This window comes from Scyliorhinus torazame, chromosome 4 (assembly GCF_047496885.1).
Source record: "Scyliorhinus torazame isolate Kashiwa2021f chromosome 4, sScyTor2.1, whole genome shotgun sequence".
NCBI classification, from domain to species: Eukaryota; Metazoa; Chordata; class Chondrichthyes; order Carcharhiniformes; family Scyliorhinidae; genus Scyliorhinus; species Scyliorhinus torazame.
In genome coordinates this window covers 26,698,481-26,725,154 of record NC_092710.1, presented here as the reverse complement: position 1 = coordinate 26,725,154, position 26,674 = coordinate 26,698,481, and the positions used below count along the sequence as shown (strand labels likewise).

Sequence of the window (26,674 nt, the reverse complement as noted above, 5' to 3'; positions counted from 1 at the left end):
TCTGTATCTAACCCTGTGCTGTACCTGTCCTGGGAGTGTTTGATGGGGACAGTGTAGAGTGAGCTTTACTCTGTATCTAACCCCGTGCTTTACCTGTCCTGGGAGTGTTTGATGGGGACAGTGTAGAGGGAGCTTTACTCTGTATCTAGCCCCGTGCTGTACCTGTCCTGGGAATGTTTGATGGGGATAGTGTAGAGGGAGCTTTACTCTGTATCTAACCCCGTGCTGTACCTGTCCTGGGAGTGTTTGATGGGGACAGTGTAGAGGGAGCTTTACTCTGTATCTAACCCCGTGCTTTACCTGTCCTGGGAGTGTTTGTTGGGGACAGTGTAGAGGGATCTTTACTCTGTATCTAACACCGTGCTGTACCTGTCCTGGGAGTGTTTGATGGGGACAGTGTAGAGGGAGCTTTACTCCGTATCAACCCTGTGCTGTACCTCTCTTGGGAGTGTTTGATGGGGACAGTGTATAGGGAGCTTTACTCCGTATCTAACCCCGTGCTGTACCTGTCCAGGAAGTGTTTGATGGGGACAGTGTAGAGAGAGCTTTACTCTGTATCTAACCCCGTGCTGTACCTGTCCTGGGAGTGTTTGATGGGGACAGTGTAGAGAGAGCTTTACTCTGTATCTAACCCCGTGCTGTACCTGTCCTGGGATTGTTTGATGGGGACAGTGTAGAGGGAGCTTTACTCTGTATCTAACCACGTGCTGTACCTGTCCTGGGAGTGTTTGATGGGGACAGTGTGGAGGGAGATTACTGTGTATCTAACCCCGTGCTGTATCTGTCCTGGGAGTGTTTGATGGGGACAGTGTAGAGGGAGCTTTACTCTGTATCTAACCCCGTGCTGTACCTGTCCTGGGAGTGTTTGATGGGGCAGTGTAGAGGGAGCTTTACTCTGTATCTAACCCCGTGCTGTACCTGTCCTGGGCGTGTTTGATGGGGGCAGTTTAGAGGGAGCTTTACTCTGTATCTAACCCCGTGCTGTACCTGTCCTGGGAGTGTGTGATGGGGACAGTGTCGAGGGAGCTTTTCTCTGTATCTAACCCCGTGCTGTACCTGCCCTGGGAGTGTTTGATGGGGACAGTGTAGAGGGAGCTTTACTCTGTATCTAACCCTGTGCTGTACCTGTCCTGGGAGTGTTTGATGGGGACAGTGTAGAGTGAGCTTTACTCTGTATCTAACCCCGTGCTTTACCTGTCCTGGGAGTGTTTGATGGGGACAGTGTAGAGGGAGCTTTACTCTGTATCTAGCCCCGTGCTGTACCTGTCCTGGGAATGTTTGATGGGGATAGTGTAGAGGGAGCTTTACTCTGTATCTAACCCCGTGCTGTACCTGTCCTGGGAGTGTTTGATGGGGACAGTGTAGAGGGAGCTTTACTCTGTATCTAACCCCGTGCTTTACCTGTCCTGGGAGTGTTTGATGGGGACAGTGTAGAGGGAGCTTTACTCTGTATCTAACCCCGTGCTGTACCTGTCCTGGGAGTGTTTGATGGGGACAGTGTAGAGGGAGCTTTACTCCGTATCTAACCCCGTGCTGTACCTGTCCTGGGAATGTTTGATGGGGACAGTGTAGAGGGAGCTTTACTCTGTATCTAACCCCGTACTGTACCTGTCCTGGGAGTGTTTGAGGGGACAGTGTAGAGGGAGCTTTACTCCGTATCAACCCTGTGCTGTACCTGTCTTGGGAGTGTTTGATGGGGACAGTGTAGAGGGAGCTTTACTCTGTATCTAACCCCGTGCTGTACCTGTCCTGGGAGTGTTTGATGGGGACACTGTAGAGGGAGCTTTACTCCGTATCTAATCCCGTGCTGTACCTGTCCTGGGAGTGTTTGATGGGGACAGTGTAGAGGGAGCTTTACTCTGTATCTAACCCCGTACTGTACCTGTCCTGGGAGTGTTTGAGGGGACAGTGTAGAGGGAGCTTTACTCCGTATCAACCCTGTTCTGTACCTGTCTTGGGAGTGTTTGATGGGGACAGTGCAGAGGGAGCTTTACTCTGTATCTAACCCCGTGCTGTACCTGTCCTGGGAATGTTTGATGGGGACAGTGTAGAGGGAGCTTTACTCTGTATCTAACCCCGTGTTGTATCTGTCCTGGGAGTGTTTGATGGGGACAGTGTAGAGAGAGCTTTACTCTGTATCTAACCCCGTGCTGCACCTGTCCTGGGAGTGTTTGATGGGGACAGTGTAGAGGGAGCTTTACTCGGTATCTAACCCCGTGCTGTACCTGTCCTAGGAGTGTTTGATGGGGACAGTGTAGAGGGAGCTTTACTCTGTATCTAACCCCGTGCTGTACCTGTCCTGGGAGTGTTTGATGGGGCAGTGTAGAGGGAGCTTTACTGTGTCTCTCACCCTGTGCTGTACCTGCCCTGGGAGTGTTTGATGGGGACAGTGCAGAGGGAGCTTTACTCTGTATCTAACCCCGTGCTGTACCTGTCCTGGGAGTGTTTGATTGGGACAGTGTGGAGGGAGATTTACTCTGTATCTAACCCCGTGCTGTACCTGTCCTGGGAGTGTTTGATGGGGACAGTGTAGAGGGAGCTTTACTCTGTATCTAACCCCGTACTGTACCTGTCCTGGGAGTGTTTGAGGGGACAGTGTAGAGGGAGCTTTACTCCGTATCAACCCTGTTCTGTACCTGTCTTGGGAGTGTTTGATGGGGACAGTGCAGAGGGAGCTTTACTCTGTATCTAACCCCGTGCTGTACCTGTCCTGGGAATGTTTGATGGGGACAGTGTAGAGGGAGCTTTACTCTGTATCTAACCCCGTGTTGTATCTGTCCTGGGAGTGTTTGATGGGGACAGTGTAGAGAGAGCTTTACTCTGTATCTAACCCCGTGCTGCACCTGTCCTGGGAGTGTTTGATGGGGACAGTGTAGAGGGAGCTTTACTCGGTATCTAACGCCGTGCTGTACCTGTCCTAGGAGTGTTTGATGGGGACAGTGTAGAGGGAGCTTTACTCTGTATCTAACCCCGTGCTGTACCTGTCCTGGGAGTGTTTGATGGGGCAGTGTATAGGGAGCTTTACTGTGTCTCTCACCCCGTGCTGTACCTGCCCTGGGAGTGTTTGATGGGGACAGTGCAGAGGGAGCTTTACTCTGTATCTAACCCCGTGCTGTACCTGTCCTGGGAGTGTTTGATTGGGACAGTGTGGAGGGAGCTTTACTCTGTATCTAACCCCGTGCTGTACCTGTCCTGGGAGTGTTTGATGGGGACAGTGTAGAGGGAGCTTTACTCCGTATCAACCCTGTGCTGTACCTCTCTTGGGAGTGTTTGATGGGGACATTGTAGAGGGAGCTTTACTCCGTATCTAACCCCGTGTTGTACCTGTCCTGGGTGTGTTTGATGGGGACAGTGTAGAGGGAGCTTTACTCCGTATCTAACCCCGTGCTGTACCTGTCCAGGAAGTGTTTGATGGGGACAGTGTAGAGAGAGCTTTACTCTGTATCTAACCCCGTGCTGTACCTGTCCTGGGAGTGTTTGATGGGGACAGTGTAGAGAGAGCTTTACTCTGTATCTAACCCCGTGCTGTACCTGTCCTGGGATTGTTTGATGGGGACAGTGTAGAGGGAGCTTTACTCTGTATCTAACCACGTGCTGTACCTGTCCTGGGAGTGTTTGATGGGGACAGTGTGGAGGGAGATTACTGTGTATCTAACCCCGTGCTGTATCTGTCCTGGGAGTGCTTGATGGGGACAGTGTAGAGGGAGCTTTACTCTGTATCTAACCCCGTGCTGTACCTGTCCTGGGAGTGTTTGATGGGGCAGTGTAGAGGGAGCTTTACTCTGTATCTAACCCCGTGCTGTACCTGTCCTGGGCGTGTTTGATGGGGGCAGTTTAGAGGGAGCTTTACTCTGTATCTAACCCCGTGCTGTACCTGTCCTGGGAGTGTGTGATGGGGACAGTGTCGAGGGAGCTTTACTCTGTATCTAACCCCGTGCTGTACCTGCCCTGGGAGTGTTTGATGGGGACAGTGTAGAGGGAGCTTTACTCTGTATCTAACCCTGTGCTGTACCTGTCCTGGGAGTGTTTGATGGGGACAGTGTAGAGTGAGCTTTACTCTGTATCTAACCCCGTGCTTTACCTGTCCTGGGAGTGTTTGATGGGGACAGTGTAGAGGGAGCTTTACTCTGTATCTAGCCCCGTGCTGTACCTGTCCTGGGAATGTTTGATGGGGATAGTGTAGAGGGAGCTTTACTCTGTATCTAACCCCGTGCTGTACCTGTCCTGGGAGTGTTTGATGGGGACAGTGTAGAGGGAGCTTTACTCTGTATCTAACCCCGTGCTTTACCTGTCCTGGGAGTGTTTGATGGGGACAGTGTAGAGGGAGCTTTACTCTGTATCTAACACCGTGCTGTACCTGTCCTGCGAGTGTTTGATGGGGACAGTGTAGAGGGAGCTTTACTCTGTATCTAACCACGTGCTGTACCTGTCCTGGGAGTGTTTGATGGCGACAGTGTAGAGGGAGCTTTACTCTGTATCTAACCCCGTGCTGTACCTGCCCTGGGAGTGTTTGATGGGGACAGTGTAGAGGGAGCTTTACTGTGTCTCTCACCCCGTGCTGTACCTGTCCGGGGAGTGTTTGATGGGGACAGTGTGGAGGGAGCTTTACTCCGTATCTAACCCTGTGCTGTACCTGTCTTGGGAGTCTTTGATGGGGACAGTGTAGAGGGAGCTTTACTCCGTATCTAACCCCGTGTTGTACCTGTCCTGGGTGTGTTTGATGGGGACAGTGTAGAGGGAGCGTTACTCCGTATCTAACCCTGTGTTGTACCTGTCCTGGGAGTGTTTGATGGGGACAGTGTAGAGGGAGCTTTACTCTGTATCTAACCCCGTACTGTACCTGTCCTGGGAGTGTTTGAGGGGACAGTGTAGAGGGAGCTTTACTCCGTATCAACCCTGTGCTGTACCTGTCTTGGGAGTGTTTGATGGGGACAGTGTAGAGGGAGCTTTACTCTGTATCTAACCCCGTGCTGTACCTGTCCTGGGAGCGTTTGCTGGGGACAGTGTAGAGGGAGATTTACTCTGTATCTAACCCCGTACTGTACCTGTCCTGGGAGTGTTTGAGGGGACAGTGTAGAGGGAGTTTTACTCCGTATCAACCCTGTGCTGTACCTGTCTTGGGAGTGTTTGATGGGGACAGTGTAGAGGGAGCTTTACTCCGTATCTAACCCCGTGTTGTACCTCTCCTGGGTGTGTTTGATGGGGACAATGTAGAGGGAGCTTTACTCCGTATCTAACCCTGTGTTGTACCTGTCCTGGGAGTGTTTGATGGGGACAGTGGAGAGGGAGCTTTACCCTGTATCTAACCCCGTGCTGTACCTGTCCTGGGAGTGTTTGATGGGGACAGTGTAGAGGGAGCTTTACTCCGTATCTAACCCCGTGTTGTACCTGTCCTGGGTGTGTTTGATGGGGACAGTGTAGAGGGAGCTTTACTCTGTATCTAACCCCGTGCTGTACCTGTCCTGGGAGTGTTTGATGGGGACAGTGTAGAGGGAGCTTTACTCTGTATCTAACCCCGTACTGTACCTGTCCTGGGAGTGTTTGAGGGGACAGTGTAGAGGGAGCTTTACTCCGTATCAACCCTGTGCTGTACCTGTCTTGGGAGTGTTTGATGGGGACAGTGTAGAGGGAGCTTTACTCTGTATCTAACCCCGTGCTGTACCTGTCCTGGGAGTGTTTGATGGGGACAGTGTAGAGGGAGCTTTACTCCGTATCTAACCCCGTGCTGTACCTGTCCTGGGAATGTTTGATGGGGACAGTGTAGAGGGAGCTTTACTCTGTATCTAACCCCGCATTGTACCTGTCCTGGGAGTGTTTGAGGGGACAGTGTAGAGGGAGCTTTACTCCGTATCAACCCTGTGCTGTACCTGTCTTGGGAGTGTTTGATGGGGACAGTGTAGAGGGAGCTTTACTCTGTATCTAACCCCGTGCTGTACCTGTCCTGGGAGTGTTTGATGGGGACAGTGTAGAGGGAGCTTTACTCCGTATCTAATCCCGTGCTGTACCTGTCCTGGGAGTGTTTGATGGGGACAGTGTAGAGGGAGCTTTACTCTGTATATAACCCCGTACTGTACCTGTCCTGGGAGTGTTTGAGGGGACAGTGTAGAGGGAGCTTTACTCCGTATCAACCCTGTTCTGTACCTGTCTTGGGAGTGTTTGATGGGGACAGTGCAGAGGGAGCTTTACTCTGTATCTAACCCCGTGCTGTACCTGTCCTGGGAATGTTTGATGGGGACAGTGTAGAGGGAGCTTTACTCTGTATCTAACCCCGTGTTGTATCTGTCCTGGGAGTGTTTGATGGGGACAGTGTAGAGAGAGCTTTACTCTGTATCTAACCCCGTGCTGCACCTGTCCTGGGAGTGTTTCATGGGGACAGTGTAGAGGGAGCTTTACTCGGTATCTAACCCCGTGCTGTACCTGTCCTAGGAGTGTTTGATGGGGACAGTGTAGAGGGAGCTTTACTCTGTATCTAACCCCGTGCTGTACCTGTCCTGGGAGTGTTTGATGGGGCAGTGTAGAGGGAGCTTTACTGTGTCTCTCACCCCGTGCTGTACTTGCCCTGGGAGTGTTTGATGGGGACAGTGCAGAGGGAGCTTTACTCTGTATCTAACCCCGTGCTGTACCTGTCCTGGGAGTGTTTGATTGGGACAGTGTGGAGGGAGATTTACTCTGTATCTAACCCCGTGCTGTACCTGTCCTGGGAGTGTTTGATGGGGACAGTGTAGAGGGAGCTTTACTCTGTATCTAACCCCGTGCTGTACCTGTCCTGGGAGTGTTTGATGGGGACAGTGTAGAGGGAGCTTTACTCTGTATCTAACCCCGTGTTGTACCTGTCCTGGGCGTGTTTGATGGGGACAGTGTAGAGGGAGCTTTACTCTGTATCTAACCCCGTGCTGTACCTGTCCTGGGAGTGTTTGATGGGGACAGTGTAGAGGGAGCTTTACTCTGTATCTAACCCCGTGCTGTACCTGTCCTGGGAGTGTTTGATGGAGACAGTGTAGAGGGAGCTTTACTCTGTATCTAACCCCGTGCTGTACCTGTCCTGGGAGTGTTTGATGGGGACAGTGTAGAGGCAGCTTTACTCTGTATCTATCCCCGTGCTGTACCTGTCCTGGGAGTGTTTGATGGGACAGAGTAGAGGGAGCTTTACTCTGTATCTATCCCCGTGCTGTCCCTGTCCTGGGAGTGTTTGATAGGGACAGTGTAGAGGGAGCTTTACTCTGTATCTAACCCCATGCTGTACCTGTCCTGGGAGTGTGTGATGGGGACAGTGTAGAGGGAGCTTTACTCTGTATCTAACCCCGTGCTGTACCTGTCCTGGGAGTGTTTGATGGGGACAGTGTAAAGGGAGCTTTACTCTGTATCTAACCCCATGCTGTACCTGTCCTGGGAGTGTTTGATGGGGACAGTGTAGAGGGAGCTTTACTCTGTATCTAACCCAGAGCTGTACCTGTCCTGGGAGTGTTTGATGGAGACAGTGTAGAGGGAGCTTTACTCTGTATCTAACCCCGTGCTGTACCTGTCCTGGGAGTGTTTGAGAGGGACAGTGTAGAGGGAGCTTTACTCTGTATCTAACCCCATGCTGTACCTGTCCTGGGAGTGTTTGATGGGGACAGTGTAGAGGGAGCTTTACTCTGTATCTAACCCCGTGCTGTACCTGTCCTGGGAGTGTTTGATGGGGACAGTGTAGAGGGAGTTTTACTCTGTATCTAACCCCGTGCTTTACCTGTCCTGGGAGTGTTTGATGGGGACAGTGTAGAGGGAGCTTTACTCTGTATCTAACCCCGTGCTGTACCTGTCCTGGGAGTGTTTGATGGGGACAGTGTAGAGGGAGCTTTACTCCGTATCTAACCCCGTGCTGTACCTGTCCTGGGAGTGTTTGATGGGGACAGTGTAGAGGGAGCTTTACTCTGTATCTAACCCCGTGCTGTACCTGTCCTGGGAGTGTTTGATGGGGACAGTGTAGAGGGAGCTTTACTCTGTATCTAACCCCGTGCTGTACCTGTCCTGGGAGCTTTACTCTGTATCTAACCACGTGCTGTACCTGTCCTGGGAGTGTTTGATGGGGACAGTGTAGAGGGAGCTTTACTCTGTATCTAACCCCGTGCTGTACCTGTCCTGGGAGTGTTTGATGGGGACAGTGTAGAGAGAGCTTTACTCTGTATCTAACCCCGTGCTGTACCTGTCCTGGGAGTGTTTGATGGGGACAGTGTAGAGGGAGCTTTACTCTGTATCTAACCCCGTGCTGTACCTGTCCTGGGAGTGTTTGATGGGGACAGTGTAGAGAGAGCTTTACTCTGTATCTAACCCCGTGCTGTACCTGTCCTGGGAGTGTTTGATGGGGACAGTGTAGAGGGAGCTTTACTCTGTGTCTTAACTCTGTGCTGTACCTGTCCTGGGAGTGTTTGATGGGGACAGTGTGGAGGGAGATTTGCATTGTGTACGGTCCTGTTATCTCTCTCTCTCTCTCTCTCTGTCCCTAGGGGCCTCTGGGAATCTGCGTTGCCAGCCTCGAACTACCTGTTGGTTGGTTTCCGCCCTTTGGTCGGCCCGGGAGAGGCCGGAGGGGGGGATTCCCCGGGACTAACCAGGAGGTCAGCTTGGAGCTGTCCTACAGAAGGCTCCCCCCTGCCGAGTGCGGGCGGGTCGGGGCGGACGGGTCGCGGAAGGCCGGCCGGGAGGAGCTGGAGCCGCTGGGCCGCTTGGCGCTCCGGGGGCAGCCGGCCGAGCGGGTGGCCAGCCTGGATGCCAACGTGCTGCTCCGACTGCCCGAGCGCAGCCTGCGGCCCGGCGAGACCGTGGGAGTCGCTGTGGCCGTCGCGGCAAACTTCTCCCTGGACGCCGTCGTCATCAGGTAAGAGGTGGGGCATCGGTTTGTCTGGACGGAGATTTGGCTGGGCGAGTAGGGGGGCACTGGAGGTGGGGGTGGCGGAGGTCGGGGTGGCGGAGGTGGGGGTGGCGGAGGTCAGGGTGGGGGAGGTCGGGGGGGCGGAGGTCGGGGGGGCGGAGGTCGGGGTGGCGGAGGTCGGGGTGGCGGAGGTCGGGGTGGCGGAGGTCGGGGTGGCGGAGGTCGGGGTGGCGGAGGTCGGGGTGGCGGAGGTCGGGGTGGCGGAGGTCGGGGTGGCGGAGGTCGGGGTGGCGGAGGTCGGGGTGGCGGAGGTGGGCGTGGCGGAGGTTGGGGTGGCGGAGGTCGGGGTGGCGGAGGTCGGGGTGGCGGAGGTCGGGGTGGCGGAGGTGGGCGTGGCGGAGGTGGGCGTGGCGGAGGTCGGGGTGGCGGAGGTCGGGGTGGCGGAGGTCGGGGTGGCGGAGGTCGGGGTGGCGGAGGTGGGCGTGGCGGAGGTGGGCGTGGCGGAGGTCGGGGTGGCGGAGGTTGGGGTGGCGGAGGTTGGGGTGGCGGAGGTCGGCGTGGCGGAGGTCGGGGTGGCGGAGGTCGGGGATGCGGAGGTCGGGGGTGGCGGAGGTCGGGGTGGCGGAGGTCGGGGTGGCGGAGGTCGGGGTGGCGGAGGTCGGGGTGGCGGAGGTCGGGGTGGCGGAGGTCGGGGTGGCGGAGGTCGGGGTGGCGGAGGTCGGGGTGGCGGAGGTCGGGGTGGCGGAGGTCGGGGTGGCGGAGGTCGGGGTGGCGGAGGTCGGGGTGGCGGAGGTCGGGGTGGCGGAGGTCGGGGTGGAGGAGGTCGGGGTGGCGGAGGTCGGGGTGGCGGAGGTCGGGGTGGCGGAGGTCGGGGTGGCGGAGGTCGGGGTGGCGGAGGTCGGGGTGGCGGAGGTTGGGGTGGCGGAGGTTGGGGTGGCGGAGGTTGGCCTGGCGGAGGTCGGGGTGGCGGAGGTTGGGGTGGCGGAGGTCGGGGTGGCGGAGGTTGGGGTGGCGGAGGTCGGGGTGGCGGAGGTCGGGGTGGCGGAGGTCGGGGTGGCGGAGGTCGGGGTGGCGGAGGTTGGGGTGGCGGAGGTCGGGGTGGCGGAGGTCGGGGTGGCGGAGGTCGGGGTGGCGGAGGTCGGGGTGGCGGAGGTCGGGGTGGAGGAGGTTGGCCTGGCGGAGGTCGGGGTGGAGGAGGTCGGGGTGGCGGAGGTCGGGGTGGCGGAGGTCGGGGTGGCGGAGGTCGGGGTGGAGGAGGTTGGCCTGGCGGAGGTCGGGGTGGCGGAGGTCGGGGTGGCGGAGGTCGGGGTGGCGGACGTCGGGGTGGCGGAGGTTGGGGTGGCGGAGGTCGGGGTGGCGGAGGTCGGGGTGGCGGAGGTTGGCCTGGCGGAGGTCGGGGTGGCGGAGGTCGGGGTGGCGGAGGTCGGGGTGGCGGAGGTCGGGGTGGCGGAGGTCGGGGTGGCGGAGGTCGGGGATGCGGAGGTTGGGGTGGCGGAGGTCGGGGTGGCGGAGGTCGGGGTGGCGGAGGTCGGGGTGGCGGAGGTCGGGGTGGGGGAGGTCGGGGTGGCGGAGGTCGGGGTGGGGGAGGTCGGGGTGGGGGAGGTCGGGGTGGGGGAGGTCGGGGTGGCGGAGGTCGGGGTGGGGGAGGTCGGGGTGGGGGAGGTCGGGGTGGGGGAGGTCGGGGTGGGGGAGGTCGGGGTGGGGGAGGTCGGGGTGGGGGAGGTCGGGGTGGCGGAGGTCGGGGTGGAGGAGGTCGGGGTGGCGGAGGTCGGGCCTGGCGGAGGTTGGGGTGGCGGAGGTCGGGGTGGCGGAGGTTGGGCCTGGCGGAGGTCGGGGTGGCGGAGGTGGGGGTGGCGGAGGCGGGGGTGGCGGAGGTTGGGGTGGCGGAGGTTGGGGTGGCGGAGGTCGGGGTGGCGGAGGTCGGGGTGGCGGAGGTCGGGGTGGCGGAGGTCGGGGTGGAGGAGGTCGGGGTGGCGGAGGTCGGGGTGGCGGAGGTCGGGGTGGAGGAGGTCGGGGTGGCGGAGGTCGGGGTGGCGGAGGTCGGGGTGGCGGAGGTCGGGGTGGCGGAGGTTGGGGTGGCGGAGGTTGGCCTGGCGGAGGTCGGGGTGGCGGAGGTTGGGGTGGCGGAGGTCGGGGTGGCGGAGGTTGGGGTGGCGGAGGTCGGGGTGGCGGAGGTTGGGCCTGGCGGAGGTCGGGGTGGCGGAGGTTGGCCTGGCGGAGGTCGGGGTGGCGGAGGTCGGGGTGGCGGAGGTCGGGGTGGCGGAGGTTGGGCTGGCGGAGGTCGGGGTGGCGGAGGTCGGGGTGGCGGAGGTCGGGGTGGCGGAGGTCGGGGTGGCGGAGGTCGGGGTGGCGGAGGTCGGGGTGGCGGAGGTCGGGGTGGAGGAGGTTGGCCTGGCGGAGGTCGGGGTGGCGGAGGTCGGGGTGGCGGAGGTCGGGGTGGCGGAGGTCGGGGTGGCGGAGGTCGGGGTGGCGGAGGTCGGGGTGGCGGAGGTCGGGGTGGCGGAGGTCGGGGTGGCGGAGGTCGGGGTGGCGGAGGTCGGGGTGGCGGAGGTCGGGGATGCGGAGGTCGGGGGTGGCGGAGGTCGGGGTGGCGGAGGTCGGGGTGGCGGAGGTCGGGGTGGCGGAGGTCGGGGTGGCGGAGGTCGGGGTGGAGGAGGTCGGGGTGGGGGAGGTCGGGGTGGGGGAGGTCGGGGTGGCGGAGGTCGGGGTGGGGGAGGTCGGGGTGGGGGAGGTCGGGGTGGCGGAGGTCGGGGTGGAGGAGGTCGGGGTGGCGGAGGTCGGGCCTGGCGGAGGTTGGGGTGGCGGAGGTCGGGGTGGCGGAGGTTGGGCCTGGCGGAGGTCGGGGCGGCGGAGGTCGGGGTGGAGGAGGTTGGGCCTGGCGGAGGTCGGGGCGGCGGAGGTCGGGGTGGCGGAGGTCGGGGTGGCGGAGGTCGGGGTGGCGGAGGTCGGGGTGGAGGAGGTCGGGGTGGCGGAGGTTGGGGTGGCGGAGGTCGGCCCTGGCGGAGGTCGGGGTGGCGGAGGTCGGGGTGGCGGAGGTCGGGGTGGCGGAGGTTGGGATGCGGAGGTCGGGGTGGCGGAGGTTGGGGTGGCGGAGGTCGGGGTGGCGGAGGTTGGGGATGCGGAGGTTGGGGTGGCGGAGGTCGGGGTGGCGGAGGTTGGGGTGGCGGAGGTCGGGGTGGCGGAGGTTGGGATGCGGAGGTTGGGGTGGCGGAGGTCGGGGTGGAGGAGGTCGGGGTGGAGGAGGTCGGGGTGGAGGAGGTCGGGGTGGCGGAGGTCGGGGTGGCGGAGGTCGGGGTGGCGGAGGTCGGGGTGGCGGAGGTCGGGGTGGCGGAGGTCGGGGTGGAGGAGGTTGGGGTGGCGGAGGTCGGGGTGGCGGAGGTCGGGGTGGCGGAGGTCGGGGTGGCGGAGGTCGGGGTGGCGGAGGTCGGGGTGGAGGAGGTCGGGGTGGCGGAGGTCGGGGTGGCGGAGGTCGGGGTGGCGGAGGTCGGGGTGGCGGAGGTCGGGGTGGCGGAGGTCGGGGTGGCGGAGGTCGGGGTGGCGGAGGTCGGGGTGGCGGAGGTCGGGGTGGCGGAGGTCGGGGTGGCGGAGGTCGGGGTGGCGGAGGTCGGGGTGGCGGAGGTCGGGGTGGCGGAGGTCGGGGTGGCGGAGGTCGGGGGTGGCGGAGGTCGGGGTGGCGGAGGTCGGGGTGGCGGAGGTCGGGGTGGCGGAGGTCGGGGTGGCGGAGGTCGGGGTGGAGGAGGTCGGGGCGGCGGAGGTTGGGCCTGGCGGAGGTCGGGGCGGCGGAGGTTGGGGCGGAGGAGGTTGGGGTGGAGGAGGTCGGGGTGGCGGAGGTCGGGGTGGCGGAGGTCGGGGTGGCGGAGGTCGGGGTGGAGGAGGTCGGGGTGGCGGAGGTCGGGGTGGCGGAGGTCGGGGTGGCGGAGGTCGTGGTGGAGGAGGTCGGGGTGGCGGAGGTCGGGGTGGCGGAGGTCGGGGTGGCGGAGGTCGGGGTGGCGGAGGTCGGGGTGGCGGAGGTCGGGGTGGCGGAGGTCGGGGTGGCGGAGGTCGGCCCTGGCGGAGGTCGGGGTGGGGGAGGTCGGGGTGGGGGAGGTCGGGGTGGAGGAGGTCGGGGTGGAGGAGGTTGGGGTGGCGGAGGTCGGGGTGGAGGAGGTCGGGGTGGCGGAGGTCGGGGTGGAGGAGGTCGGGGTGGCGGAGGTCGGGGATGCGGAGGTCGGGGTGGCGGAGGTCGGGGTGGGGAGGTCGGGGTGGCGGAGGTCGGGGTGGCGGAGGTCGGGGTGGCGGAGGTTGGGGTGGCGGAGGTCGGGGTGGAGGAGGTCGGGGTGGCGGAGGTCGGGGTGGCGGAGGTCGGGGTGGCGGAGGTCGGGGTGGCGGAGGTCGGCCTGGCGGAGGTCGGGGTGGCGGAGGTCGGGGTGGCGGAGGTCGGGGTGGCGGAGGTTGGGGTGGCGGAGGTCGGGGTGGCGGAGGTCGGGGTGGCGGAGGTCGGCCCTGGCGGAGGTCGGGGTGGCGGAGGTCGGGGTGGAGGAGGTCGGGGTGGCGGAGGTTGGGCCTGGCGGAGGTTGGGGTGGCGGAGGTCGGGGTGGCGGAGGTCGGGGTGGCGGAGGTCGGGGTGGCGGAGGTCGGGGTGGCGGAGGTCGGGGTGGCGGAGGTCGGGGTGGCGGAGGTCGGGGTGGCGGAGGTCGGGGTGGCGGAGGTCGGGGTGGAGGAGGTCGGGGTGGCGGAGGTCGGGGTGTTGGAGGTCGGGGTGGAGGAGGTCGGGGTGGCGGAGGTTGGGGATGCGGAGGTTGGGGTGGCGGAGGTCGGGGTGGCGGAGGTCGGGGTGGCGGAGGTCGGGGTGGCGGAGGTTGGCCTGGCGGAGGTCGGGGTGGAGGAGGTTGGGGTGGAGGAGGTCGGGGTGGCGGAGGTCGGGGTGGAGGAGGTTGGGGTGGAGGAGGTTGGGGTGGAGGAGGTTGGGGTGGAGGAGGTTGGGGTGGCGGAGGTCGGGGTGGCGGAGGTCGGGGTGGCGGAGGTTGGGGTGGAGGAGGTTGGGGTGGAGGAGGTTGGGGTGGCGGAGGTCGGGGTGGAGGAGGTTGGGGTGGAGGAGGTCGGGGTGGCGGAGGTTGGCCTTGCGGAGGTCGGGGTGGCGGAGGTCGGGGTGGCGGAGGTTGGGGTGGAGGAGGTTGGGGATGCGGAGGTTGGGGTGGAGGAGGTCGGGGTGGCGGAGGTTGGGGTGGAGGAGGTTGGGGTGGAGGAGGTCGGGGTGGAGGAGGTTGGGGTGGAGGAGGTCGGGGTGGCGGAGGTCGGGGTGGCGGAGGTCGGGGTGGCGGAGGTCGGGGTGGAGGAGGTCGGGGTGGCGGAGGTCGGGGTGGCGGAGGTCGGGGTGGCGGAGGTCGGGGTGGAGGAGGTTGGGGATGCGGAGGTTGGGGTGGCGGAGGTTGGCCTTGCGGAGGTCGGGGTGGCGGAGGTTGGCCTTGCGGAGGTCGGCCCTGGCGGAGGTCGGGTTGGCGGAGGTTGGCCTGGCGGAGGTTGGGGTGGAGGAGGTTGGGGTGGCGGAGGTCGGGGTGGCGGAGGTTGGGGTGGCGGAGGTTGGGGTGGCGGAGGTTGGGGTGGCGGAGGTCGGGTTGGCGGAGGTTGGCCTGGCGGAGGTTGGGGTGGAGGAGGTTGGGGTGGAGGAGGTTGGGGTGGAGGAGGTTGGGGTGGAGGAGGTTGGGGTGGCGGAGGTTGGGGTGGAGGAGGTTGGGGTGGCGGAGGTTGGGGATGCGGAGGTTGGGCCTGGCGGAGGTTGGGGTGGCAGAGGTTGGGGTGGCGGAGGTTGGGGTGGAGGAGGTTGGGGTGGAGGAGGTTGGGGTGGAGGAGGTTGGGGATGCGGAGGTTGGGGTGGAGGAGGTTGGGGTGGCGGAGGTCGGGGTGGAGGAGGTTGGGGTGGCGGAGGTTGGGGATGCGGAGGTTGGGCCTGGCGGAGGTTGGGGTGGCGGAGGTTGGGGTGGAGGAGGTTGGGGTGGCGGAGGTCGGGGTGGAGGAGGTTGGGGTGGAGGAGGTTGGGGTGGCGGAGGTTGGGGTGGAGGAGGTTGGGGTGGCGGAGGTCGGGGTGGAGGAGGTTGGGGTGGCGGAGGTCGGGGTGGAGGAGGTTGGGGTGGAGGAGGTTGGGGATGCGGAGGTTGGGGTGGAGGAGGTTGGGGTGGCGGAGGTCGGGGTGGAGGAGGTTGGGGTGGAGGAGGTTGGGGTGGCGGAGGTCGGGGTGGCGGAGGTCGGGGTGGCGGAGGTCGGGGTGGCGGAGGTTGGGGTGGCGGAGGTCGGGGTGGAGGAGGTTGGGGTGGAGGAGGTTGGGGTGGAGGAGGTTGGGGTGGCGGAGGTCGGGGTGGAGGAGGTTGGGGTGGCGGAGGTCGGGGTGGCGGAGGTCGGGGTGGCGGAGGTCGGGGTGGCGGAGGTCGGGGTGGCGGAGGTCGGGGTGGAGGAGGTTGGGGTGGCGGAGGTCGGGGTGGCGGAGGTCGGGGTGGCGGAGGTCGGGGTGGCGGAGGTCGGGGTGGCGGAGGTCGGGGTGGCGGAGGTCGGGGTGGCGGAGGTTGGCCTGGCGGAGGTTGGGGATGCGGAGGTTGGGGTGGAGGAGGTTGGCCTGGCGGAGGTTGGGGTGGCGGAGGTTGGGGATGCGGAGGTTGGGGTGGAGGAGGTTGGGGATGCGGAGGTTGGCCTTGCGGAGGTCGGGGTGGCGGAGGTCGGGGTGGCGGAGGTCGGGGTGGCGGAGGTCGGGGTGGCGGAGGTTGGCCTGGCGGAGGTCGGGGTGGCGGAGGTCGGGGTGGCAGAGGTTGGGGATGCGGAGGTTGGCCTGGCGGAGGTTGGGGTGGAGGAGGTTGGGGATGCGGAGGTTGGGGTGGAGGAGGTTGGGGATGCGGAGGTTGGCCTTGCGGAGGTTGGGCCTGGCGGAGTTTGGGGTGGTGGAAGTTGGCATGCCGAGTGGGACTGACCCCAATTTGAAATGGAAGACTTTGGGTAGCTGTTTGGGATGATGCTTGTTGGGATTGGAACAGTTCCTAGGATGGACCCAGTAATAGTCCCATCCGTGTCAGGGATCAGAAATGAAGCCGGAATAACCTCTCTATCCACGCACCCCTCAATCAAACCTGTTAGCCTTTCCTCCCCATTTCTTTGCTCAGGGCCAAGCTGAAGAAGGGTGTCAGGGTTGTGTCCATTCATCCCAGCCTCCCAGAGGTGTGGAGTGTGGCGCTGCAGCACTCGCACGGATCCAAGCACCGCATTGCCACGGTTACCTGCACAAGGAGTCACGCCTCGAAGGGCTGGAGGTAAGGGGACTGGAACAAAACAGGCCTCGTCATGCATCTGACCTGGGAGCTGCTTGGTGGGCGAAGAACCAGTGCCTGGGGTAACTGTTGCTACCCAATGGGCCTATTGAGCACAGTCTGACAAACGTGGCAGATATCAGTTGGCGCCTTTCTGCAGAGAGAAATAGCAAGTAGAAACACTTAACGGGCTTTGACGCTTGATGTTGATAAACATTGTGGTTGGTTTCACAGCTGGGTACTTGAGATCCATTCAAGCGTGAAGGGAAATGGTATTGAACAATCCAGACGGCTGGGTGTGTGCGAGCTGTCAATCACAGCCCAGTAAAGTCAATTTCACATTGCTGTGAATGGAAGCCTCCCTGATCAAAGATCTGAGGGACTTTAAACCCAGCTGATGTGGTTTTTGCTTCCTTGGAGTTTACATCTGCTGCTTCCCCTGTCTGAGTCTGCAGGTGTATTGCCCAGGTGAGTTTTAAAGCAGTGATTGTTTTCACTACGTCTGGCCGGGCGGCTCTCTCGCTTCCAGACAGGATCTCTGTAATCGGGGGGGGGGGGGGGAGACTCCAGAAAGGGGTCTCTGTAATGGGGGCACTCGAGACAGGGGTCTCTATAATGCGGGCTTCCAGACCAGGGTCTCTGTAATGGGGGGATTCCAAACAGGGGCCTCTGGAATAGGAGGATTCCAGGCAGGTGTCTGTAATGGGGGGATTCCAGACAGGGGTCTTTGTAATGGCGACATCCAGACAGGGGTCTCTGTAATGGGGGGGATTCCAGATCGGGGTCTCTGTAATGGGGGGGATTCCAGATCGGGGTCTCTGTAATGGGGGGGGATTCCAGATCGGGGTCTCTGTAATGGTGGGGGATTCCAGACAGGGGTCTCTGTAATGGGGGGGGATTCCAGACCGGGGTCTGTAATGGGAAGCAGAGGACTGTAATAGGGGGGTTTCCAGACAAGAGTCTCTCTTATGGGATGGTTTCTGGTGGAGGGAAGGGGAGGGGGGTGGTCGGAGGAGGGGTGGGGGGGGGTAGGGGGGGGTGCTGGTGGAGGGAAGGGGAGGATGGGGGGGGGGGGGTTTCTGGTGGGGGTCTCTCGAGGCGAATCACCTCCGGCGGGAGAACGTAACCTCCCAAACGGAGAATTCCCACCGGTTTCCCTTTTATGGGAGAGTCTAGGGCCAGAGGGTAAATCAGTTAAGACAGAGATGAGGAGGGATTTCATCCCGGAGGGTCGTGAACCTTTGCCGCAGAGAGTCTGTTCAGCCATTCAATAAAATGGCTGATCTAACTCCATCCTGATGACCTTCCACCCCCTTGTTATCAAGCCCGTATCTACCTCTGCCTTGACGATATTCAAAGACTCCGCCTCAGTCACCTTTCGGGGAAGAATGTTCGCGACCCTCGGAGAGAAAAATAATTCTCCTCATCCCCGTCTTAAATCTGTGACCCCGTTATTTTTAAACAGTGACCCCCCCCCCCCCCCCAACCCCGGTTCTTGATTCTCTCGCGAGAGGAAACTTCCTCTCCGCATCCACTCTGCCCACCCGTTTGGATGACAGGCCCCACTTTGGAAGCTTCCAGAGGAATCAGAGTGGGAGGAAGGTCGTTGATGAGAAGACGTCAGACTCTGCTGAGAGAAGCGGGGAGAAATTAAGGAGCCAGGCCTTCCTCGGGTTAGTCGAAGTGAAGGTGTGGAGGACAGGATTAATTCAAGACCACTCAACCTGCCGCTTCTGTCACAAGAGAGGGCACGCAAAGGCTGAATGTTGGAAGTTAAAAAACAAACCAGTCACGCTTGCCTAACCAAGGCAAGTTGGTGCGCGATTCCCCCAGGCAGCAATATCACGACAATCAGGGCGTCATCGTTCCCCCCGCCCCCCCCACCACATTCGGTGTAGGAATGAATCCACTAATGGAAAGCAATAGCGATTGTTTGCTCCAGAGTAAAGTGTCTTCACGTTCATCTGGTGCGGCAGGTAAATTGATTGTGAGCCTTCGAGGCCGGGGCGGCACGGTGGCCCAGTGGTTAGCACTGCTGCCTCACAGCTCCAGGGTCCCAGGTTCAATTCCCGGCTTGGGTCACTGTCTGTGCGGAGTCTGCACCTTCTCCCCGTGTCTGTGTGGGTTTCCTCCGGGCGCTCCGGTTTCCTCCCACAATCCAAAGATTTGCTGGTTAGGTGGATTGGCCGTGCTAAATTGCCCCGTAGTGTCTTCAGGAGAGGTGGGGGTTACGGGGATAGGGCGGGGGAGTGGGCCTAGGAAGAGCGTTCGTTCGGAGGGTCAGTGCAGACCCGATGGGCCAAATAGCCTACTTCTGCACTGTAGGGATTTTATGATCAATGAAAGCCCACTGATGTTGGCACATGAGATGAAGACCACTGCAAAATAAAAAGGTCTTGATCCAGAGCATCGATGGTAATTGTTTATTTGTTCCCACTCACGGAGATGGTGGCGTAGTGGTAATCTCATTAGGCCAGTAATCTAAAAGCCCAGGCCTCTGGAGGCGCGGGTTCAAATCCCACCACGGCAGTGGGTGGAATTTAAATTCAATTGATCAAGATCTCGAATTTTAAAGCTAGTCTCAGGAACGCCTTGCCCCTTAACAAAGTAAACCTTTAAGCTTTCCTTTTAACATCCATAAGACTTAAAACACCTTTTACCAGAAGCACATCAGGTTAAAGTCACTACTGTTATTAGTTTTAAATCACCAGGATCGATTTACAGTCTTTAGATTCCAGAGAGAGATTCATACACCTTCTGGCTGTGACTGCAGCTATCCAGCTCTGACAACCATCATGGATTGTCGCAAAATCCGGTCTGGTTCACTAGTGTCCATTTCGAGAGGGAAATCTGATGTCCTTACCCCAGCCTGGCCTACACGTGACTCCAGAACCCTCACAGCGATGTGGTTGACTGTGAACCGTCTCTCTGAGACGGTCTGGAAAGGCCATTCCGTTCAAGGGCAATTCGGGACAGACAACAAATATGGTCTTGTCTGCAATGCCCATAATCCCATCGATGAAAGGAGTTGATTTCTTGTTGGGAACCATCTCAGTAAGGGATAAGATACTGCCAGCAAACCCATTGAGCCTCTTGAACTGAAATTGCACAGGAAAAACGGAGTGGCAGTAAAGACCCGTCTATCTCTAGTAAGCCCGCTACCAAAATCAACGTTTCCATTTAAGATTTGTCCGCAGGGGCCTTTTATGGGCCAGGGTTTAGAGAACCCCAAGGTGTAGCATGGAGTTCACCTGACCCACAACGTTTTACGAGATTGTGGTATGGGGAGCACACGGCCCACTCTACAGGTGTGGGACAGCAGAAATGGAAAAGTATTTTTAAAAACAAAACAATGTTTATTCTCTGAACTCAAGTTAACCTTTTGAAAACATACAGTGAACATCTTAGCAACCATTAGTTCAAATGCAACCCCCAAAGACTACAACACTAAGTTGTCATGTGAGGGTACCTTTAAGAAATTGATGTTTAAGCAATGTACCTTTAAGAAATGCAGTGATGTCAGAGTGTGGGTGGAGCTTGGTTTTAGTTCAGTCATTTTGCAGTTTTTTTAGTTTCAGTTTGAAAAGAGCTTGGGTGTGTGTCTGTGTTTGCAGTGAGCTGGATCTGCTGTGATCTCTGCCATGAAAGACTATCTCTGGATCATTTGGGTGATTTAAACTCATAATAGTAAAGCCTTTAACCTGATATGTTTCTGTTTAAAGGTGTTGAGTCTCATGGATGTTGAAAGGAATAACTGAAGGATTATTTAGTGTTGTGATATTTTCAGGGTTATCTTTGAAGTAAGGGGCGTTAAGAGATCCAATGTTTATTTAAGAGGTTAAGTTGAGTTCATGGAATAAACATTGTTTTGTGTTTAAAAATCCACGTGGCCATTATTGTAATCCCACACCTAGGGAACAAGCCGTCTGCTTGGAAAAGCAACAATACATTAAAGGGGGAGGTTGGTTGAACTTAATGATACATTTTAGGGGTCTGAAAACGCCTTGCCCCTTAACAAAGTAAACCTTTAAGCTTTCCTTTTAACATCCATAAGACTTAAAACACCTTTTACCAGAAGCACATCAGGTTAAAGTCATTACTGTTATTAGTTTTAAATCACCAGGATCGATTTACAATCTTTAGATTACAGAGAGCGATTCATACACCTTCTGGCTGTGACTGCAGCTATCCAGCTCTGAGAACGAAACTAAAACGCACCCTGCAGCAAACAGCCTAAAACGAAAGTAAAAAGCTGACAGACAGCCCAGCCCCACCCACACTCTGACATCACTGCAGTTATATGAGCAGCCAAACATTTCTTAAAGCGACATTCTCACGACTGGCCAGAAACGCAACCTTGTAATTTAAAAAATAACATTGGAGCTTCAGGCTGAAAAGCAAAGGTTGACAGCAATCGGAGACGATTCGAAGCACTCCGAATTAAAAATGCAACAACAAAAAAAAACATGAGCAAACTGAGGCACAGCAGATAGCAGCAGCAGTCCGAGTTAAATGATGAGAAAGTAGTGAGAAAGGTGCCTTGGAAGGTGAGTAGAAGAATAGAACCCAGTGCTGACAGCACAGAGCCGTGAGGAAGGACACGCGTTCTCGAACGTAGATTTAAAATGAAGGGGCAGTCACTTTTGCTGGAACACAATGAAATAAAGCTCAAACACAGCGGGAGAAAGCAAGGCAAAATGAAGGCGAGAACTGAATACAAAGGCTTTTACTTAATTGAACATCGATATAACCTGGGCAAAGTTCCTGAAGCCAGCAAATGATACCACCCCAAGTTTCAACCGGCTATCGGTCAAAGAGTCAAACACCAGTTAGTTAGTTCAAGGTCAAGGGTACTTTATTTACACATAATTAGTCATGCAACATAAACACTACTAGTTAAACTACGCCTATCAACTATGACAATCTGTACTTAACTTCAGGCACCCAGCTTTGGTCAGAGGAACAGTGGCCGCTGTTCGATTCTGGATCTATCGAGTCTGAAGAACATAGAACAATACAACATTCCAGCGCAGTACGGGCCCTTCGGCCCTCCATGTTGCGCCGACCTGTGAAACCACCCTAAAGCCCAGCTACACTATTCCCTTACCGTCCATATGTCTACCCAATGGCCATTTGAATGCCCTTAGTGTTGGCGAGTCCACTACTGCTGCAGGCAGGGCATTCCACGCCCTTACTACTCTCTGAGGAAAGGAGTTGGAGTTTGCACATTCTCCCCCGCGTTTCCGTGGGTTTCGCCCCCACAACCCAAAAATGTGCAGAGTAGGTGGATTGGCCGCGCTAAATTGCCCTTCAATTGGAAAAAAAAATTGGGCAATCTAAATTTTAAAAAAAAAAGGTGAGGGATTTTGTGCGTAGGCAGGTTTCAATCTTTTTGTTTCTCTCGCCACAGGGGATACAAGATAAGATAGTTTCTAGAACGGGGATGGGGGAGGGGCTGCTCAGCTAGGCTCACCCGTCTGGTAGCGGGCATTGAACTTGACCTTGCTTCTGGTGGGGCTGCGATTGGAGATGGACGTTGCCGGAGCGGCAGGTCCACGAGAGGACGAACGCATGGTGGTCTCTCTTTTTATTCTTGGGGGTTTCCGCGCTCTTATAGGCGGTTCTTCACTTTGGACCCCACTGATTGGGTAACTCTTGATCATTGCGTTCGATTCGAGCCAATAAAGGGGCGGGTGCCTTGATGGATGGGCGTGTCCCAAGCGGTCACTGACCCTGTTGTTTACGCTTCCCTAGGACAGGGGGTGGCGCCGAAATGTCTGGGACTGTGCCGGTCGCTCAAGTACCAGTCCTTTGTCTGGCGGAGATGGTCCATCAAATGCTAATCGGTTGGGGTTTCGATACCGTCTGGGTTCCTCACTCGCAAATATACATTCAGGCTCTGAGCCTGCCTGAACCTCGCATTGTCCATTTTTCCCGCTATGCTTTGCAACCTTCCCTGTTCCTGGTTGCAAGTGGCCATCCCAGATGGCTACAGTATGGAAAGGCTTGTGTGTTTTCTTACCCTTGGAGCGTGTATTCCAATTGAGGTAGTCCAGCAGCAAGCGTTTGCGAGTTTAAAAATGTAGACGGTTATTTCTTTTCGTCCACTTACCCCCAAATTAAACGAAATTCCATACACACACATTCTCTCACACGTGCATTCATATAAAACATTAGTTACAGATAAAGATGCACTTTTATTGATGACAGATGTCTTGGTCTCTAGCTTACGATCCCTGATCTCCTGTATGGCAGGCCTGCAGTGTGTTAGATGACTTTAAATTTGGATGGAAAATCTTGGAAAGCAAAGTCTTTTGGGCAATTTGTAATGCTTCTTGTCGTCAAATAATTAGGACATTGGTTTTCAGACAAACGTTAAACTGGAATAGGGAGGGATTGGGTGTTCTCTCTAGGACCTCCCACTTTCAAAGTATCGCTTTTAATTACCTTGGCAACATAATGATCTGTCGCTTATTTATGGTCTGGAATTCTGATTGGCTGATGACTAACTGCAAACAGTTCTGAGCCCATTTCTTTAAAACGGCCCCAAAAAATGGATGTCTCCCATGTGACTTTTCACAACTTCAAGTCCTTTTCCAAATAAGGGCTGGTGCTTAAGTTGATTTCACATCCAGTGTTGTGGCTTCACACCTCTGCAGGTTTGAGACAGTCATCCGGAGATGGCGATAGGCGCCATGCACTTCCATGTGCCACCACTAGAGGTTTTCCCCCCCCCCCTTTTGTTCAGCAGAGAGGCAATCTGGTAACTCTTGTGACTTTTGTGTTGGTCCATCCTTAAACAAAGAGACGTGTGAATTCCCCGGGCGGCTGTAGACGTCGATATTTAATTAGGTGTTAGACTGTGACTTGCTACGACTTTCTGTAGCTCAATTGCCAACGATCGCGTGGTCCGTAGCATTGTTTAATCACTCCAGTTTTTAAAACGTGTTTGATTGGAAGTTCATAGTATTAGTGCATGGCACAAGGATGCCGCTAATAGATTTGAAGGAGGATTGATGGGTGGTGCCTTGGGTGCGGGCACCCCTTATTGCCTCCTTGAACCATGTCTCTGCTGTGCATCCCAAAGGGCAAACAAGACAAGGGAACCGAAAGTAAATGGGAAGATCCTGAGAATGTAAAGAGGAACTTGGAGGAACTCCCTGGACAGGGAGACACTGTGGTCAAGAAGGCATACGGGATAATGTCCTTTACAGAATGAGTGAGGTGGCAGGGAGGTGGTGTTGGAACTGAATAAAACGCTTGTGAGACTGCAAGCTGAGTACTGATCATTGGAGTTTTACAAGGGTGCTACCAGGAACGGAGAATTTCTACTGTGGGGAAAAAATGTGACAGACTGCGGACTCTTTTATCGTGAACAAAATTCCATCATCGGGAACAGAGGAGGCGAGGGGAGATTTGATTGAGGTGCAGGAAATGATCATTTTGGGACATTATGGACATTGTGGGCGGCTCGGTAGCACAGGTGGTTAGCACTGTGGCTTCACAGCGCCAGGGTCCCAGGTTCGATTCCCGGCTTGGGTCACTGTCCGTGCGGGGTCTGCACCTTCTCCCCGTGTGTGCGTGGGTTTCCTCCGGGCGCTCCGGTTTCCTCCCACAGTCCAAAGACATGCAGGTTAGGTGGATTGGCCGTGCTAAATTGCCCTTAGTGACCAAAAAAGGTTGAGAGGGGTTATTGGGTTACGGGGATAGGGCGGAAGTGAGGGCTTAAGTGGGTCGGTGCAGACTCGATGGGCCGAATGGCCTCCTTCTGCACGGTATGTTCTGTGATCTATTTTGGAGCACACTGGAAGGATCCATTTTTCACAGCAAAGCCATACGTAACCGGGGACATAGATTCAAAGTGATCAGTGGAAGGATTAGAGGGAAATTGAGGAATATTTATTTCACCCAGAGTGTGGTTGGGATCTGGCACTCGCTGTCAAATGGGGATCAAAGGGTGAATTGCCCTTTAGTGTCCAAAGATGTGCAGGTTAACCCTCATCGATTTTAAAAATACTTGGATAAGCACTTGGGGACACTGTAACCTAGAGAGTGTCATGTGAGTGTACCTTTACGAAATGGGTGTTTATTAATGGGTGTGTATATAAATATCTGCAGTGAGAGTACCTTTAAGAAATGGGTGTTTATTACTGCAGTGATGCAACAGAAATCTACAGTATTTTTAAATTAAAACACTGTTTGTTTATTAAATCAGTTAACACTTTATAAACCCACAGTAAACATCTTAACAACTATCAACACCAATAAATCCCCCAAAGAATACAGTACTCTGTAAGTAACTCTTAATCTTTCCTTGCAACATCCATAAGACAAAAAGAACCCTTTAAAACAGAAAGACATCAGGTTTGACTCCGCTACTGAGAACAGTCGCCACTTTGAAATCACCAAATGGACGCTCCTAAGCTTGCACACGCATCTTGCTGTGACTGCAGCTTCTCCAAGTCTAAAACGTAACTAAAAGACACCCTGTAGCAGACAGCCGAAGGCGAAAGTAAAAGCAGACAGACAGCCCCGCTCCACCCACACTCTGGCATCACTGATGAACATCACTTAAAGGTACATCCACCACAGATATTTTTATAAATACCCATTTCTTAAAGGGACTCTCACATGACACCAGCGACAGTACGACAATGCCGCTTCTCCTTATCACCCCTGTGCTTAGAATCATAGAATCCCTACAGTGCAGAATGAGGCCATTTGCGCATCAAGCCTGCACCGACCCTCTGACAGAGCACCCTGACCTAGGCCCACGTCCCCACAATCCCACCTAACCGCTGGACACTGAGGGGCAATTTATCACGGCCAATCCGCCTAACCTGCACATCTTTGGACTTGTGGGAGGAAACCGGAGCGCCCGGAGGAAACCCACGCACACACGGGGAGAACGTGCAGACTCCGCGCACACACTCACACACACAGTCGCCCGAGGCCGGATTTGAACAGGGGACCCTGGAGCTGTGAAGCAGCCGCGTTGACCACTCTGTCACCGTGTCGCGTACTGACCTACGTGAGCTTCCAGTCTAGAAGTGACCTTTTTTTTTTTCCAATTCCCTCCATGCCCTAGTTCATGGCATCACCCCGTCTATGTTTGTCACCACCCCTAGCCTCCCAATCCTCGGGTGCTACACTTCACTGGTGCATCTGCAATTTAAGTTTCTGCACCATTAGTTGCCATGCCTTTGACTGCCTGGACTCTGGGTTTGGGACCACCCTCCCTTACCTGGCTTTGCTCCTCTAAAACACTCTGTAAAACACACCTGTCTTCACCAAGCTCTCGGTCACCTGGGTGATTTGTTACGCTCTTGTCGTAAGATGCTTCCTTGATGTGCACTCTGACAAAGGAAGGTTCAGACTTGGAGATAGCTTCAACACGTTTATTGAACTATTAACAATTCTCCTACTTGGATTCGACGCTACTGTTAATCCTGCTATAGCTACTCAGACTGACTAACCAGTCTGCTACAATCCACGTGGTGGGTGTGATGTTCAATCAACCCTGTGTCTGTACTCACTGAGTGTCTCCACTGGAAAGAGACTGAGCATGTGTCATGTGTCCTTTTATATGGGTTGGTGTAATCATAGATTATCATAGAATTTACAGTGCAGAAGGAGGCCATTCGGCCCATCGAGTCTGCACCGGCTCTTGGAAAGAGCACCCTACCCAAGGTCAACACCTCCACCCTATCCCCATAACCCAGTAACCCCACCCAACACTAAGGGCAATTTTGGACACTAAGGGCAATTTATCATGGCCAATCCACCTAACTTGCACATCTTTGGACTGTGGGAGGAAACCGGAGCACCCGGAGGAAACCCACGAACACACGGGGAGGATGTGCAGACACCTCACAGACAGTGACCCAAGCCAGAATCGAACCTGGGACCCTGGAGCTGTGAAGCAATTGTGCTATCCACAATGTTACCGTGCTGCCCTCCTGTGGTAGTGTCACCTCTGTGTGTATCGTGACTGCCCATTGGTCGTGTCCTATCTTACTGACCTATTGGTTGACCATCTGTGTGTCATGTCCTGGTGTTCCCTTTAGTGTCTAGCTAGGTGTAGTGTATGCACATTAACCCTTTGTGTCCTTACAGTGATGTATATCACCACATCCCCCCTTTTTTCGTGTTACATATTTTCTGTACAGTGTTAAAGAAAATTGAACAAACTAGGTAGATAAGTGATACTCTGTACGTTATGATAACAGTGATCATTAGACAATAAGTCCAAATCATATGCATGAGTCCAAAGTTCATTAATTATTATGGTCGAGTGGCTTTCTTGTTTGGTTGGTGAGTTGGTGATGTTGATGGTGGCATTGCATTGTAAACGCCGTCAGTGACCCTGTGCTGAAGGAACCAAGAAGCGGTCAAATCACTTCGTTGTCGGATTTGGACTCTTTTTTTTTTTTCTTTCGATGCTTGTGGTGGTAATTCTTGATGGATCTGTCCTGAAAGCCAGGTTGCCTGTTGGTAGTGCAGCAATTGGTAAGATGCATCGTCCTGCCATGGCATGTCATTGCACTGAGCTGAGCAG

The 26,674-nt window shown here is 56.8% G+C and overlaps 1 protein-coding gene across 1 annotated transcript in view; it reads left to right on the top strand.

Moving 5' to 3' along the window:
* LOC140410158 (transmembrane protein 132C-like) overlaps positions 1-26,674 on the top strand; it is a gene marked incomplete at its 3' end in the record, with an annotated part of 139,252 nt that overhangs the window by 81,982 nt on the left and 30,596 nt on the right. The window contains exons 3-4 of the mRNA XM_072498120.1: positions 8,484-8,854; positions 15,973-16,119. Coding sequence (XP_072354221.1) covers positions 8,484-8,854; positions 15,973-16,119 — 518 coding nt within the window. The remainder of the gene's footprint in view (positions 1-8,483; positions 8,855-15,972; positions 16,120-26,674) is intronic.